At 37.4% G+C, this 16,879-nt stretch overlaps 1 protein-coding gene across 2 annotated transcripts in view; it reads left to right on the top strand.

The window, feature by feature from the left end:
* Positions 1-16,671, top strand: part of LOC5573728 (low-density lipoprotein receptor-related protein 4) — a 107,939-nt gene extending 91,268 nt beyond the window's left edge. For both annotated transcript variants that reach the window (XM_001660985.2, XM_021839241.1), the window contains exon 10: positions 12,079-16,671. In XM_001660985.2, coding sequence (XP_001661035.2) covers positions 12,079-12,195 — 117 coding nt within the window. In that variant the 3' untranslated portion in view covers positions 12,196-16,671. The remainder of the gene's footprint in view (positions 1-12,078) is intronic.
* The last annotated feature ends 208 nt before the right edge of the window (positions 16,672-16,879 follow it).

Here is a 16,879-nt window from a genome sequence, read left to right as displayed (position 1 = left end):
CTTCGTAGTTCATCAATTAAGGTAATATGCTCGAATTTTTCGTTCGATTCCTTGCATAAGATTTTGCACAATGTCCTTAGTTACAGTTTTGGAATCTTTGTTGGGCTTTGTTGAAAAATATTTCTCATTATTTGCCTCTCCTTACGTATACGTTTTGCAATTGGTCATAGCTCTGGGGAGTTTGGAGGACCAGAATCTTTTGATACAGTTTTAATGTTTTTTTTTTCTGCATATAACCTCTGATCCACTTTTCCGTAATATCATGACGCAAAATCAGGCCAGAATTATACAGACAATTTGTACTTCTGATTGAACGGCAAGAGCCATTTCTGCATACACTCTTTGACTTGCATTTACTGATTAATTGTTCCAGTGTTATGGAGATCATGCTATTCATACCACTTCTACTCATATCTTGCCAAACAATGACTTTTTAACAAATTCCGACGGTCTTGGAATGATCATCAAAATTGCCTAGTTGAAGTGCAGTACTAAATGTAAAACTTGAAAGCTGCTTAAAATCTGCCTTAAGGTTTGTTTCGACATCCATCCTCACGTTCTCCATGCTTTTGTGCAAAATCTGTTCAAGCAAATATTATTATTTTAACTCTATTTTTGAAAACTACGGTAAAATACCTTTTATATTGACTATTTTTTCCCACAACATCGTACAATATTACTCTAACGATGTACAGAAAGCGATGGCGATTTCATCAATAAATTAAAAAGATTAGCATGGCCTTGGCATGGCCTAGTATAGACTGCCATAGACGCTATAACTTTTTTCCACATTACTGTGAAAGATTTCACCAAAGCGTTGTGCAAGCTCAAGCCTCCGTATCATTGCGTATCAATGCATCATTGCTTTTATTCTACAATATGCGTGCAATAATGCTTTAATTCAATTTTATGAATGCAATGTAGCATTGCTTTATTGTAGCAATGAAATGTGCATTAATGGGTGCTATAATAGACTGGCCCAACTCAGTATGGGAGAAAAATAAAGTTGTATAATTCCACGGGGCACCCCCCAGGATTATTTCTTGGGGTAAGAGGAACCCTTTCTAAAAAATTAAGCTCATTTGGTCGTTCCATGAGCTGGCGCATTTGAATTGAAGTTAATATGGGATTTTCAGCTCAAACATATGAGCAACAGCACATCATCTACTGTTTGGTTCAGGAAAATTAATGATCGCGTTCAATTGGACCCAGAATGTCAAAAACACTACTTGATGTAATAACGAAGAATATTGTAGAAGATTGTACCATGATCAAAATTAATAAAGTTTGTGTTTTAACCATCTGAAGTATATCATGCAATACTGCTTGTATTTCTTCAACATAGCTTGGAGGTAGCCACTAAACGCATCGTAGCCACCTATGACGCTGGGCGAGCTGAGGCACATGTCGCATGCATATAAGTGACTGTACGGGAGTGCTGATCTAAGCCTAACTTTCAACAACTGAAAGAGTAATGAAAATGAGATTAAATCCAGATACAACCTTCTGCAATTATGTTCATTAGAGCATCAACTAGTGTATTTGTCATTCTGGGCTTATTTGAACGTGCACAATTAGTATACGGAACGAAACAGTGACATAGGATCAATTTTCAATATATTTGAGACGAATATCCCATACAAACTTCAAATCGAATGCGCCAGCTGGTGGAGCAACCAATTGAGTTGAAATTTTGAGAAAGCGTTTCTCTTACCCTAAGGCTCATATCTAGGGGGTGCCCCGTTGAGTTTTACAACTTTTTTGTTTAAGGGCCAGTCTAGTGCTATAAGGTCACCGCTCAATGCTTCAACGCTGTATTTATCGTTAATCCTTCCCTTGCTCAGGCAAATAGATAATAGAAATACTTAAATATCCCTTATGAAAATTCATCACAAGAAATCTGGTTGAATTTAGTGTTTTTCATCGAATCCTTCGTATTTTTCGGGAGTCCCGGGATTCCCGTGATATCAGAAATAATTTCCCGGGAAGCTGGAATCCGGAAATTGATCAATTCTCAGGATTTTTTTGTCCCGGGATGGATACTCTAAGTTAAACAATTCTAAGAGTTGCCTGCCTACCCAGACAACCAGAAGTCGCATAACAGTTCACGAACAAAGTCGTTTATTTATACACATTGCATCACACCCACACTACATGATGGATGAAATTGTTTGATTGATAGGTTTCCTCGCATAAAACGTTATTTTATGAGTTCATATGTACATTTTGTTTCCTCCCGTATACTCGTACAAAGTTAGTCGGATCAATCCGTAGCAGCTGTCAAATGAACTTTGTTATCATAAATAAAGTCGCATAAGAGTACAGATTAGTTCGCAATAAAATCGATACACTCGCATTGCATGCTATTTTCCATCATATAAAAATGCACTTATATCGCCTCCACTTTTGTACGTATAAGGCCTTTTCGCACCATCTTATACGTGAAACTTTTCACATATAAGCATCGCATAATGCAAAAGGTGATTCCGTTATACGTACATTTTGGTTGTGTGGGTACAGCAGAAACCAGCGCTCAAGCATTCGCAATTGCACTAGACCACCAAAACACCTTATCATAATAAGTGGTTGCTCCTTTTTTCTCTTCTGGGCCCATAACCTGTTGAAATCGCTGAACCACAACCAGGTTTTAATGTGGAACAGTTAACTTCTTTAATACTAAGGAATACTTGTTTATTCAAAACAACGTGGCTCCACAACAACAAAAACAAATGTGTCAAACCGTATCACACATTCATAACACTTTAATCTTGTGAGGGGACGAACACTACCCAAATAATATAATAGTACTTTAGTGCGCCCTGCGTTCCAATATAGTGCTACAGTTAAACCTTCATGAGTCGATGTTCCATTACTTGATATCGACTCATGGAACCATATTAAAAATCAAATTTCATGGTTACTATGATGGTCCCCTCAAACGGCTTTCCATACACTTGCTGTTCCATGACTCAATATTTCCTTGAGTCGATGGTCCCTTCAATATCGACTCATGGAGGGTTGACTGTATTAAGCAGCTGATAAAGCCTACATAAGCCTTATAATAGCCTTAGAAACCTAAAAAGTGAATTAGCGGGCTAGTGGTTACTTCGGTATCAATTCCCCAATAGGTCATGGGTTCAATGGACCGATGCACGAGTTCACTATCTGACGTTTGAGCGGTGCCGTGTTATTTACGTGACCATGGCAACGAGTGAATTCGGCACCGCTCAAACGTCAAATTAATGAACTCATGCATTGGTTCATACCAGGCCCCGTCCTCTTCTATCTTTTTTATTCCTTCCACGCTCATTGTTGTGTTCTAGCAATCGCTGGAACCAGAAACGAACATTATACCGTTTACATCAAGGTATCTAGATGGGAGGTAGTTCAATCTGACAGGTTTCTCATTCAGCCATTTTGAATTAAGAAGTGACAGCTGGCAGGTTGGTACATTCTTATGTTCATATAGAGATGTAGCGATGATCAGATAATGATTCATCATCTGATACAGTCTAGTACACGACACTGAAGACGGCCTTACAGTTGAGGTCGAAATACGCGTATCTGTCAAAGGATACAAACTCTAGTGGAATTAAATGGTATAGTACTAAATTCGTTTTTTTCATCTACTTATAGGTATTCTACTAAACAGCTCGAAGATTTATTATCTGATACATGCCAATTCGTCAACTCGTGACTGATTCTGTTCGAGCAGAGCATTATGTCTAACACTTCTTCTCTAGCAGATACCATGAAGGTTGGGCGATTTCCAACAATAAGTAATCCAGGATTTGAACTACTTAAGCATTCCTTCAGACTGGAGCTTCTCAAATTGATATCTGAGCTGCTCCAGATGATGTGATGAATATCAGCATTGCTGCCCACAAGCAGCAGAAGGCCTTTTCATAGGCAGTGAACGATAACTCGTTTGAAATCATTTATTGGGGATGGTTCATCATGTGGTTAATACACCACAAAACGAAAGACATATTTCCTATTGAGGTCAGAAATATCAATTGTGACAGCACATACATCTCTGGTTGTTAACTCAGAAATGAGTGTAGCAACGTCAGCGCTATTTACGAGCACCCATGCACGAGGCATGGCACGCGAGTTTGCCATTTCATGTTTCTGAAAGTAGCAAAAACCTGGTCCATTAGGTTACCTAGATAAAAGTTCACAAAAGTGAGGTTTTTGAACTAGCGCCACTTGAGCTGTACCATTTGCATGAGTCTACAAAGTTTTATCGTTGCTGACATTTTATGCTGGAGATTGGTCTAACTAAGCTATCCTAACCGTAGCCACTACTCAAACTAGGCAGGATTAAGCTTTTCGCAATCTCATAACGAAAAAGACCTGCAGCGAACACAAACCAGATCACTATCTCTTAAAAGTCGAAAAGCACAGAATACACCGTGTAAAATGCATAATACGAAACCATAGAGGTGAAAATTTAAACTAAATTACTGAAGAGTTGCTGTCCGGCATTCTTGCTATATATTCTGCCCATCGTATCCTTTCATCTTCCGCTACATTCCGGATACTGGGTACTAGAGTGATGCAAATTTTGAAATGTTTGCTCCCCTATGCTTAAACGATTTTATTTATGGTAAATAGCATCCTTCCAAAGTTTGAAGTGATTCGGAAGAAATTTGACTGTGCACACGCCATTTGAAGTTTATATAGAGATTACTATGGAAAACACCATCTTTTTGTGTTCAGGCCTCTATCTCTTCGACCTAATACTTAATGGAAAAGTAAACAACCTCTGCTCATGTGAAATCCTTTCAGCTACAACTTTGCTGAAGACCACATTTTGATAGGACTTAAGGATAAATTGCTATTCCTAATCATACACTGGGTTCGCATTTTGCATGCTTAACAAACTTCTCGGCAGGCAACAGTTGGTGCTCCTGGCGGATAGAATAGATCAAAGTAATCCAGGCTACTATGTTCTACAGCAAAACAGCAGTGTTGCTCTGAAAGTAATTGAATGATCATCTCAGCATGGTTTAGACTTTGTTATCATTAGTAACAAATTTTCCTTACGTTCCACCAAAATGTGGTCTTCGGCAAAGTTGTAGCTGGGAAGATTTTACATGAGTAGAGTTTGTTCACTTTTCCATAAATTATTATTACGAGCAGTAAGAGGACTGAACACGAAAGGTTGGTCTTTTCCATAGTAATTTCCATAAAAACTTCAAATGGCCTGTGTACAACCAAATTTCTTCCAAATCACTTAAAATTTTGGGAGAATGATTTTCATCATAATTGACACCGTTTAAGCATAGGGGAGCGAAAACTTCAAAATTTGCATCAGTCTACTGGGTACCGTAGAGCTGGACGAGCTCATGATTCATCCTTCTCCGCCTTCACGCCGTTCTTCTGCATGCCGCCGAAAATTGTCCTAAGCAGGGTTTCGACCCTTATAAGCGGTTTCTTCACCACTAAACCTGGTTTAATCGTATGGGTAAACGTGGTTTAAGGCGTAAGCGGAGGTGAAGAAATCGGCCCTTAGAGGCTTGCAGTTCCTTTTCGAGAATAGTCCACGTTCCATGTCCATAGAGAACTAACGGCCCAAGTAACATTAGTAGCATAATAACAGTTTATTCAGCTGAAGTATGCTTGAGAGTGATTTATTCAACTCTAATTCAACAAAAATATTTGTTAGGGGTCTTATGAACGTTTTGTACATGATCTGCTAATATGTACATTGTCTTTGACGCATTCACCGTCTGCCACCTTTTCAAATGTTCAGACGACAATCTCCATTAGGGTGGTTCAAAATATCGTTTTTGCTCCACACCGTTCATTCGTATGCAAGTCAAAAGTCTCAGTAATTAGTTACTGAATTATATGCGATCGAAATTTTTCAACGGTGCTCAGTTATCTTCTAAACAGGCAACATTGCTGCATCTGGGGCGAACGATATCAAACACAACTTCTTCTTTCTGGTGTTACGTCCCAACTGGGACAAAGCCTGCTTCTCAGATTAGAGTTCTTATGAGCACTTCCACAGTTATTAACTGAGAGCTTTCTTTGCCGATTGACCACATTTGACCAGCGGGATTCGAACCCACGACCCTCAGCATGGTCATGCTGAATAGCTGCGCGTTTACCGCTACGGCTATCTGGGCCCCTTATCAAACACAAATCATGGCTATTATGTTTTAGTGCATTTATCCAGTGATGCCTGCAGAGCAGCTCAAATAGTTTTGAACTCAAATTTTGGGAGGAGAAAAAAACGATTTTTAGAACCACCTTAATAGTCAGCCACTCTGAACCCATCTTGGGATGTTCAGCTCCGATACCATCCTTATCAGCTGCTTTATTGTTCTAAGACGGTAGAATAAAATCTTCAACTTTTATCAAAGAGGTAACTGGTTGGTCTCTATCATCCACTGAATTGAAGTAGCCATTTAATCCGGTGTCTTGATCAGGGTTGGAAAACATCTTGAAGTTCACTCAGCCAAGCAAAGCAAATCACAGTCAGCGAAGCCAGTGAAGCTCAAGCCCATAGCTGCTGTAGGCAGAAAGCCTCGAAAAAAGCAAAACACTCGTTGCTAAATGCAACCAAAAATTGCTGTAGAAAAAAATTCTATTTTCCGCTGCATTTCCCGCATTTAGAGCCTTTAACACTCCAGTCGTCGCGCTGTTGTATTTTGTACAACACTGTTGAAAAAACCTCGCTTTTCGATCACAACAGCAGCGTGGTGGTTCTGATGGTGCCAAACCGCGCGACGACTCGAAGGTTAATGACACTACTGATTTAGAAAGTCCATGCACCCATGATAGGCTACTTGATGAGATTTACGTTTTCAAACTACACCCGATTCTGTTTTTGCACGGGGGATGCGTACCGTGCAAAATAAGTTTTCAGTTCAAAATTTCAAAAACCGTGCAAAAAAAGTAACACCATTTCTCGACGTTTCATGCAAAAATAAAATTTTGGCGGAAAAAATGTATGGAAACTTTTTTTGCACGACCGTGTAAAAAAAATCCGTGCAAAAACAGAATCGGGTGTACTGTACTGGGGAGAGTCACGTGAGTTTCTCGAAATTCAAGCCCACTACTATTACAATTCCCAGCACTGGTCTTGTTGCTCATCGTTTGCGTTTTCAGAACCATTCAAATGCTTATCGAAGTGCTGCAGCATTCTATAAATACACTTGTCGAGTAATTCCTGTTCAAAGCTCACCAGTGCTACACACTTCACTTCTAGTTACTACACGTACGCCCAAACAGATACAGTATGGCCCCTAAAAAAAATGCGAAAATTGTTTGAACGCGAATTTACTATCCACAAGCATGATTTTCATTGTTTTCGTGAGTGAATGTTATTTCTGATTACTGTAGTATATTCTGACATATCTTCGCTATCTAGTACAATTTTTGTCATATTTTTCATACTGTTCTAAATAATGTAATGAAGCAAAAACGTTTTGTCCACTCAAAGTTGAAAACAGCGTCTTATTGTCGTTTATTCTGGTGATAAACTTTCCACCTTCAAAAATCAAACTTTATCGTTGAAAATATTAGTTTGTATGGTATCAGAGGATGGAGGTGTTCTTAGAGAACGTGTTTTTCTTGGTCACAATAAAATATTTTGCCAGGGTCATTGTTTTGAGGGCATTTGCGTTTTATGAGTTTGATATGCCTTTATTGTTTGATAAAGTTTAATAAAAAATATATACGGAAGTCTAAAACAGGAAAAGGAGGAAGAAATTTGTTACTTCGGTTAGAGACAACTTATATCAATACTAGCTCAAAGGATTTGAGCAAAACAGAGTTGCTTATCTCACTTATATGAAGGTTCAACCACGGCTTTCCAAAATGAGCAATTATTTCGAAAATATGTTTAAGTCTCCAATGATCCAGGTTTAAACGCATTCTATCATTTGATATGGGCAAATGCTGGAGACAAGGTCTGTGAAGAATCTCATCTCACCGTTGATGTTTTAGAAGCTTTTATCACGAAGATATTGAATTCGATGACCGTATTGTTAGCTGCAAAAAGTAATTAATTTGAAAATTGTTTTCCATCAATCAAAAATCCATTGTATCTCTGTCTAAAAACGAATTCTATTATTTTTTTCGACACATGGTGAGCATTTCAGTTCTAATTGAATGAATCACAATGAAAAATATGTCATTTTTATAAATAAATACAAATATATTGGACATGGTACACTTACCCCTATTTTTTAATGGGGTGGGGTAAGTGGATCAAGAATAATAATCATTTATTGGCAGACTGCTTACGAGAATTTTAATAAGCTTTAATATCCGCAAATGTTGTTTTCCTTCATTTTGTTCCATTCCCAGCTTGAATTTGTCAAATTGACCATAGAAAATTTGAATTGATTCACCTAAAAGTTTTTTTAAACTTTCTGGTAGAAAAAATATATAAAAAGAATAATAATTTCAAAATTCACACGAAACTTTTCGTGGTTTATCTAAGTTGAGTTGTAAAAGAGCAAAATATACTAATTTTCCAATCGAAAGCATAGTATCGTACCTTATTTGACCATATAAATTGTTCTAGACAGATGATACACATATATTCATAAATAAAATAGAAGGATTTCAGTTTGTTATTCAAAAGTAAATGTAACTAATATATTTAAACCAAGAGTGTTTTTCGAAAATATCGTTAGGAATTATCACAATACTTCTGTATAACTTATGCGTATAAATGGATAAATTTTCTCCAAATTTTTCTACTTACAATGTATTATTTTTTGTTCAAATTAGTATGAGCTAATATATACATACTTTTTATTATATTTTGATTAAATAAAGATACTTTTAAATTTTAAAGTTTTGAAATGTAGCATTACTAGCACTTATAACAAAAACGAGGGTTATATGATTCTTATTAAACATAATCACACTACATTTGTTTCGAGAACAGATTTTTTTTAATGGTGATCCACTTACCCCACCATGGTGGGACATGTGGATCATTTGGCGCAAATTTTTAAGTCTCTCATACTCAATACATAACAATCAGAAAAATCGGAATAAATGAATAAATGACGATTTGAAGTATAATAGTCCCTTATTTGTTATCCACAGAAAAAAGTTTGAGTTACATAATTCACGTTAGCTGTACATAACAATGAAGCTAACTATTGATTTTTCTGTATCCACTTACCCCACGGTACCTTATATAGATTCCTTCAAGGATTCATTCACATTTACCATAGATATTGCTAGTCAACCAGGGGTTATCCGAGGAAATATATTTAATACTCTTCCAGGAATTTCTCCTAAAATTTGTTCTGGTACTCCTCATGAAGCTCCTTCAAAAACTTCTCTAAAAATTTCTCCAACATTTCATGCAAAATTACTTCTGTAGTTCTTCCAAGCAATTTCTCGTTTATTTTATCAAGTAAAACCTTCATGGCTTTTTCAAAAGTTCATCTGAGGTTCTACACCATCTAATATTTATATATGTTCTAATTATTCCAATCATCTAAGCAATTTATCTAATCAATCCTTCAAGACTTCCGCAAGAGCCCAGAAGTTCTTTCAGAGAACATTGTGGGTTACTATCAAATTTAATCAAGTTTCGTCAGATGTTACTTTAAGATTTCCTTGTAAACTATTTCTGAGATTTTTGAAAAGAAAACTAATATAATTTTTAAATCTTCGCGTTTTTCTGCAACTATTCCTGGCAAAATGACTGAGAAAATTCTTGGAAAACATCTTAGAGAAATTTCTCTAAAACTTCTAGAATAGTTCCTGAAGGAATCTTAGAAACAATCTCTAGAGCAATTCTTGAAGGAATTCTGTGGTTGAAATCTGAACGATAATTTTGAAGGAAATTATAACAAATACCTGGAGAAAATACTACATAGATGGCCCGATTGTGTAAGCCCCTTTTTTTTAAATATTTTTTTGCTCATCTTCAAAATGTAAATAAATAATAAAAGTTTTTTTTTTTCTGTATGAACTGTGTTATGCATATTCATAACAAATTTAACAGGGTTAATGAAGATTCTTAGAAAATATGATTTTGAATCATTGGCAACAACAAAAAATCCGCAAAAAAGGGCTGATAAAATCGGGTCAGTGCTGTAGTTGAAATCTTAAAGATGTTGTTAACGGGAATCTTGGTGGAAGTTTTAAGAAAACGATGGTAAAATCACAGACAAACACACCTAACATTTAGAACAAATTACAATCAAAATCATAGTCGAGATAACATGCATTCCCAATGCTAAAATCGGCTTGTTTGGCCGATGGGCCAACAGATGGCGGTAGTGTATAAATGTCAAACGCGAATAAAACTGATGCTAGCGCTGCGGGAGGTGGATTGACAATACATTTGAATCGATCGTTAATAAGGTATACAGATAGACAAGAGTGAGACGTATGTTTGTCTGTGGTAAAATTATTGGATACATTCCAGGAGTGCTTATGATTTTCTTGAAACATTTATGAAAGACTCATTGTAGGAATTCATGATGGAATCTCTGAGGTAACTTCTATGGTTATCCTTAGAAAAACTCTACGATGAATTTTTGAGGGTATCTAAAACGGAATCCTTTGGAAGTTTGTATAAATCACAAAATAATCTCCTGAATAAAACTTTGGAGTACATTTGTGTCATTTAGTTGAAGCAAATTTTTGACTTATTGATTTTTAATGCATTTCTTCCATCAAGAATTTCAAAATCAATTCCAACTCAAAACACAAATTTTAGGAACTGTTAAAATTTTCCTAGAACACCCATTTGAAGCTGGGGCCTTCCTTAGCCGAGTGGTTAGAGTCCACGGCTACAAAGCAAAGCCATGCTGAAGGTGTCTGGGCTCGAATCCCGGTCGGTCCAGGATCTTTTCGTAAAAGAAATTTCCTTGACTTCCCTGGGCATAGCGTATCATCGTACCTGCCACACGATATACGAATGTGAAAATGGCAACTTTGGCAAAGAAAGCTCTCAGTTAATAACTGTGGAAGTGCTCATAAGATCACTACGCTGAGAAGCAGGCTCTGTCCCAGTGTGAACGTAAATGCCAAAAAGAAGAAGATTGTTGTCATTTTTTGCTATTCAACCACTACAATAACATATCAACATAATGAGTTCCATCACTTTAGTCATAATTCTGCAAAAGCTGCTCATCGTTTATTTCAACAGCTGATTTTACATTAGCGCATTGCAATTAGACGGCATTTACATTAATTTTGAGGGCCCCTAAATCGTACCCCGCACCGGGCCCCAAAAGCCCTAGCTACGCCACTGCTGAGTCTAAATAGATTATACAATACCAATAATGAATAACATTTATGTTTCGTTTACATTTTCCTCAAAAAACTACCATAGAACATGATATGACGATTTTCGCATTTTTGTTTATGGACCATACTGTACTGTACTGCAAGATTTTAACATAGTTTTACATTAAAAAAAAGCAAATACAGAAATGTTAAGGTTCTAATACATTATTTGAGTTTAAATCTTGCAATAACTGCATTTATACAATTACGATATTATACAATTCTTCTATAAAGTCTTGTTTTGGGTGTACGCAGTGTAGTGTTCGGCCGTTCGGAATTTAGAAATTAAACTGTGCACGCGTTCGTCTCTGCTGGTGGTTAGATAAACACTGTCTTTTATTCTTAAGCAAAGTATATTCCAACTCAAGGTATGCTCTATCTCCACTGTCAAGGTACATTTATCTTAAAGGTATGCTATGCTCAAGGTCGATACACATCAAGGGAATCAATATGATGTGAACGACTGTACACGCAGTAACAACATCCAGTTTCTTGAGTCGCTCTCGGTGTCACTTCATGAATCCAATCGAACTAGAGGTTTGTGCCATCTCCAAAGTGCGATATCTGGGTACTATCAGTTCAAAGAGGACTAGTGTTGTTTCTAATTGGGTAACTTTTTTTGCAATATTTTAGCATATGGCGCGCAATTACAGCCCTGGGGATGCATTCAATAACAACTATGTTGCTCCCAAACAAAAAGTGGAGCACATCTCCAGTGGTCATAAATGATAAAGCCAAGAATCAAAAGTACCGTACTGATTCCTGATACTAATACTATTCTTCCATTTTGCACAGGAACGAGTGTACGAGGAGAAGTACCTGGGCCTTCCGCACGGCACCGCCACCACAACGCTAATTTCACCAGCTTCGTCGTCGCAGATTTCTTCCGCATCGGCAGTTCTTCCAGTATAAAAACAGAAAACTCAAATCAGAACCAGCAACGCTGACATTTAAAAAAAACTAGAAGAGAAGAAACCAAAACAAAAAACGTGTCAAACACGTGGAACTGATCTGCATCTTACAACAGAACAAGACAAAACTCAAGCAACTGATTCAAATCAATGAGACATATTCACAACTGAGAAAATGAGAAGTTTAAAAAACAGAAAATCAAGGCAGCTAACATTAGAATGAAACAAAATGATGAGATATTACACACTAATAACTAGAAACTAACGAGAAACCTAAGGTTGAGATCGTATATATAAATTGACACAAGTGTCAAGAAAAAAAAACTGAAAACAAAATAACAACAGACATCAAAAGCGTTGAACTATTTTTAGTCACATTTTGCTCCGAACTATTATGTATTATTTTTCGATATGGGAGCACTGGTAGACATGACACATGGCATGACTTTCACGGTCTCTCATTATAGGTAAGTCCCAACAAGACGCAGGCAACGAAGCAGAATTCATCAAAGCTATACATAGTAGAATTGAGCAGCTGTGTGTGTGAAGTAATTTGATTAAGACAGAAAAAAAACAACATAGCAACAACATTACCTATAACTATAGTGTGGTTATGAAACTGGTTGTAACTTTTATGAGCAGAAATAGGAATCTTAAAAAACACGAAAATCTAATCTCAACTCACAAACACACCGACAGACCGTAAAATCAGAAGATGAAAAAATTTAGAACCTTATGAATCCGATGGGTCGTTTGACAACCCCATTCAATTTGATTTGTCACCGCCTCCTATTCATCCTGCAGATGTTCCAACCGTTGATCCATACACCCACAGAAACCACACGATTGCTACGATCGTGTGTGCAATAGCAACTCCTCTCTGTAATTAAGATTTAAGACAAAGCAGAAAACAGACGTTTCAAAATAAAATGCTAACAAAAATACAGAACAAAACACACGGAAAAAAAAGATAAGTGAATATATATGAATATATGAATGTTTTATATATTTCTAGTTTTTTATACATATCCTGTGCAAACACTACTGAACGAGAGAGGGGCGAGAGATGATTTGACAAGAGAGGGGGAGAAGGGGGACGAACGCGCTGTTGAATTGAGAAGATATATGTATCTGTACAGAGTACCGGATTTTTGTACTTTTTAATTTGTATAGAACGGGAGGGGGGATTTCGATTTCTTTTGGGTTCCATTGTGGAAGCGGGGGATTAAAAATTTGAAACAAAATGGCTGTGTGTGACGTTTGAGCGCGAATGGTTCTTTTTTGTTTTCGTTTGAGGCGAGGGTGGGGTATTTGCCCCTTTTGTTTGTGCCAGCGTCGACGATCGAGTGGTGAGAGAGGAGATTTGGGTGAGATGAGAGGACCTGACGCGGTATCGCTCCAGCTCCGCTGCCAGGGTCAGGGTTGTGTCGCTGAAACTGACAGCTGTCACATTTTAATGAACTTTATTGAAGTATTGACATTACGATTATTCGAGTAAGAGAGGTTTTGCACATAAGAGGTACTTTATAGGTAACAATCGATGCCAAGATCAAATCTCGGTGTTGTGTAAATATAGGCATCTAACGATACAAGGGATGGTATAAAACAGAACGGTTATGTTTACTTATTGAAACCGGGTTACTATTTGTTGGTAAACGAAGGAATTTAACAGCAGCCTTGTTTACGGTGTTCTATTTATCGCATTTTGTTTGACAGCACATTGAAACAGGATAGCAGGTTTGTTTCGAACAGTAACATCAAATTCTTAAGCAAGATACAGCGCAGTTATTAGGATTAATTAGATGGGATTACACAGTAAACTCAAAAAAAAGTTAATGTAAATATGAATACTTTCCTACAGTTGCAGTGAACAACTCATTGAATCGATTGTAAGAAGAAAAACTGAAATCTACACACATACACGCATCTCTAACTCTCTAGTGTTAAGTGGAATGGAAAGAGAATGAGAAAACAAGTGAAACTTTGTGCCAAAAAAACTAGCCCGGAAGATGGCAACACGGCGCCAAAAGTCAACTTGCGCCGCCGCCGCCCAGCAGGCGTTGATCTCCAGAACAGCGCCCGTTGACGACGGTTGTCAGGGTTGCGCTCCCGTTGGCCCGCTGTTCGCCACTCTTCCGGCATGACAGGAGAAACACTGTAAAATAAAACTGTCTGCTCACTAAATTAATAAAAAAAGAGAAAAACTTTAAAATTAGAAGAAGTTTTTTAAAAAACAAAACGAATATTTTCCACTAAAAGGATAAAAGACTGATTTGATTCTTTGAGTTCTTACGGTCCATCGCATTCAATTGTTGTTGGGTCATACGTTTTTGTGATAGGAATCTGATGTGTCAAATTCGAAGTTTGGAATTTGCGTTGAATCTCTTTTGTTTTGACCTTGATATAACTTTATTTATGGAAACAATCCGTTCCGCTGTATGAAGCAGCGACTGCGACTGCGATCTGCTGACAATGAAGCATTTCGCGAAACGGAATCCGCTCAAAGTTTGCACGTCACTGTCAAAACTGACGTTTAAACGATCAAAACGATAAGTTTTCCTAGAATGCATTTGTTCGTCGTTGAAATTTCACCTCTGTTATTATTTAAAATGGAGTTTTTGATATAAAAGCATGGGTGGAAGAATATAAATAAATTTGCTCATATATCACTGTATAAATTTGACAATATAACGATCAAATACTGCTAACAGCTACGACGAGGCGCGCCATGTCGTAACCGCGTACACACGAAATGGTGGCGGTCTTTCGGGTTTTTCTTGTGACAACCTAAGGCTCATTCATCGATTAAACTGGGTTCAAGACTGAGACTGAGTTTAATCAACCAAACCAAACGGCCATAGCTTCTCCACCCGAAAGCCACAGTAGGCGGATTTGAAATGTCAAAAAACTGGTAGGCTTTGCGCGGTTGGCATGGCAACGCTGCGTCGCGTACAACAACAACAAACAAATTACACGCCGAGAAAATCTGCACTGAAAAGTGAGCGATTCGGCAAGTGACAGCTGGAACACACAAATCCAAAACTAACCAAAAAGAACAAACGTTTTGCGTTGAACATTATTCTCCGAATCTGGACACTCCAAATGCGCGTTTTAGTGCACTTGGACAAAGCACACGCTTGATTTCGATTGATTATCGACACGTTTTCTCGTTTTGGAGTTTTCCGTTTTAGACACTCACACACAAACACAAAAAAGCATACAGCCGAAAACCCAAGCAAGTACTAGGTTTTAGGGAATATAGTGGGAAAACGCGGCACTTGCCTGGTAGTAGACCGAGCGTGGGGGAATTCAACGGGAAGATGAGCTATTTACACTAAACGCAGTGCAAAAAGGAATACAAAACAGGGGGCAAGCGCGCGACGAAGAGGAATCTCGTCAGTGCAAAACAAACACACACGTTGTTAAGCGAAATTGTTTATCTAATTGAGTTATAGAGGAATGTGATTAAACGAGAGAAAAAAAAACACGTCAAGTACACTCACACAAACAGAAACTTTATTTTTTATATGAAAAGAAAACGAGAAAAAGATGTGGGAATACACTCTCAAAGCATTTTAAGTGAATTCACAAAAATGAGGAAAAATAACGAAGGAAGTATGAAGAAATATTCAAAAGTGTAACTAATTTTTACTAAAGAAAGAAAAAGAAAAGAGTAGCAATTAAGAAACCAACGCACCCAACCCGGAAGTTTCCATCGAAAGATTCCAGTCAAAAACACATTTTGCCTCCACATTGCTAGGGAATCGTACCATAACGGAAACTTCCGATAAGAAAATTCTTCCTAGAAATCTACATTTTTTGCCTTCCGTTACCATTGAATCAAAATGGTTGGGCGCGTGCCAGTCAATTCAGTCCTTCGTACACACGCCTGCTCTCAAAATGCGTCTGCAAGCAAATCGACGGCGGTTTGTGTGCGAGACACTGAAACGAAACATCACACAATTCACTTGAAGAAAAATTGAACAACTATTTCGTTTCACTCTTTTTGATAAATTGAAGAATCCGAGAACTACTCAAAAATGGGAAAATAATACGTATTCAATGCGAATATGAAAATGCAGAAGAAAATAAAAACTTTAACGCAGGAGATGGAGACGAAAAAAATCAAAGAACAGTTTAAACAAACCTAATAAAGAGAGAAAAAACACAAACACCCATTGACACGAAACCAAAATGCTGTGAGGAATTTAATGATGAAAACTAACTTTAAAGAAGAAAAATAATATGAAGCAAAACAAAGAGAGCAACACAAACTAGTTGAAAACAGAAAGGTGCGAAGCACCCGAAACAACCGAAATGGCATAAATGCCAACTAGGGGAAACATGCAACATTTTCGGAAAGTGTGCAAGACAAAGGCAGCAGAAACGGGGGTGGGAAAGAATGACGAAGCGTCAGAAGTGCGAAGCGGAAACCCGAAAGCAGTTGAGCAGTTAGTCCTGTGAACAAAAAAGAAAACAAAAAAAAACAAGAAAATTAATAAATGTATTTTAAATGTTAAATAATTGGTCGAGGTGTTGGTCTTTGGGAAAGAAACTCCAATCGAAACGTGAAATAAATGATAAAATTAATGCTTGAGCGATTCCTTGCCTGAATTTCCCACGCATCAGATAGGCTAAGAAATATTAATTGAGTAGCAAACTGGTGTTGACAAAAAAAATTCATC

The sequence above is a fragment of the Aedes aegypti genome, chromosome 1, assembly GCF_002204515.2.
Source record: "Aedes aegypti strain LVP_AGWG chromosome 1, AaegL5.0 Primary Assembly, whole genome shotgun sequence".
In the NCBI taxonomy this organism is placed as follows: domain Eukaryota; kingdom Metazoa; phylum Arthropoda; class Insecta; order Diptera; family Culicidae; genus Aedes; species Aedes aegypti.
This window is presented reverse-complemented; position numbering and strand designations above follow the sequence as displayed.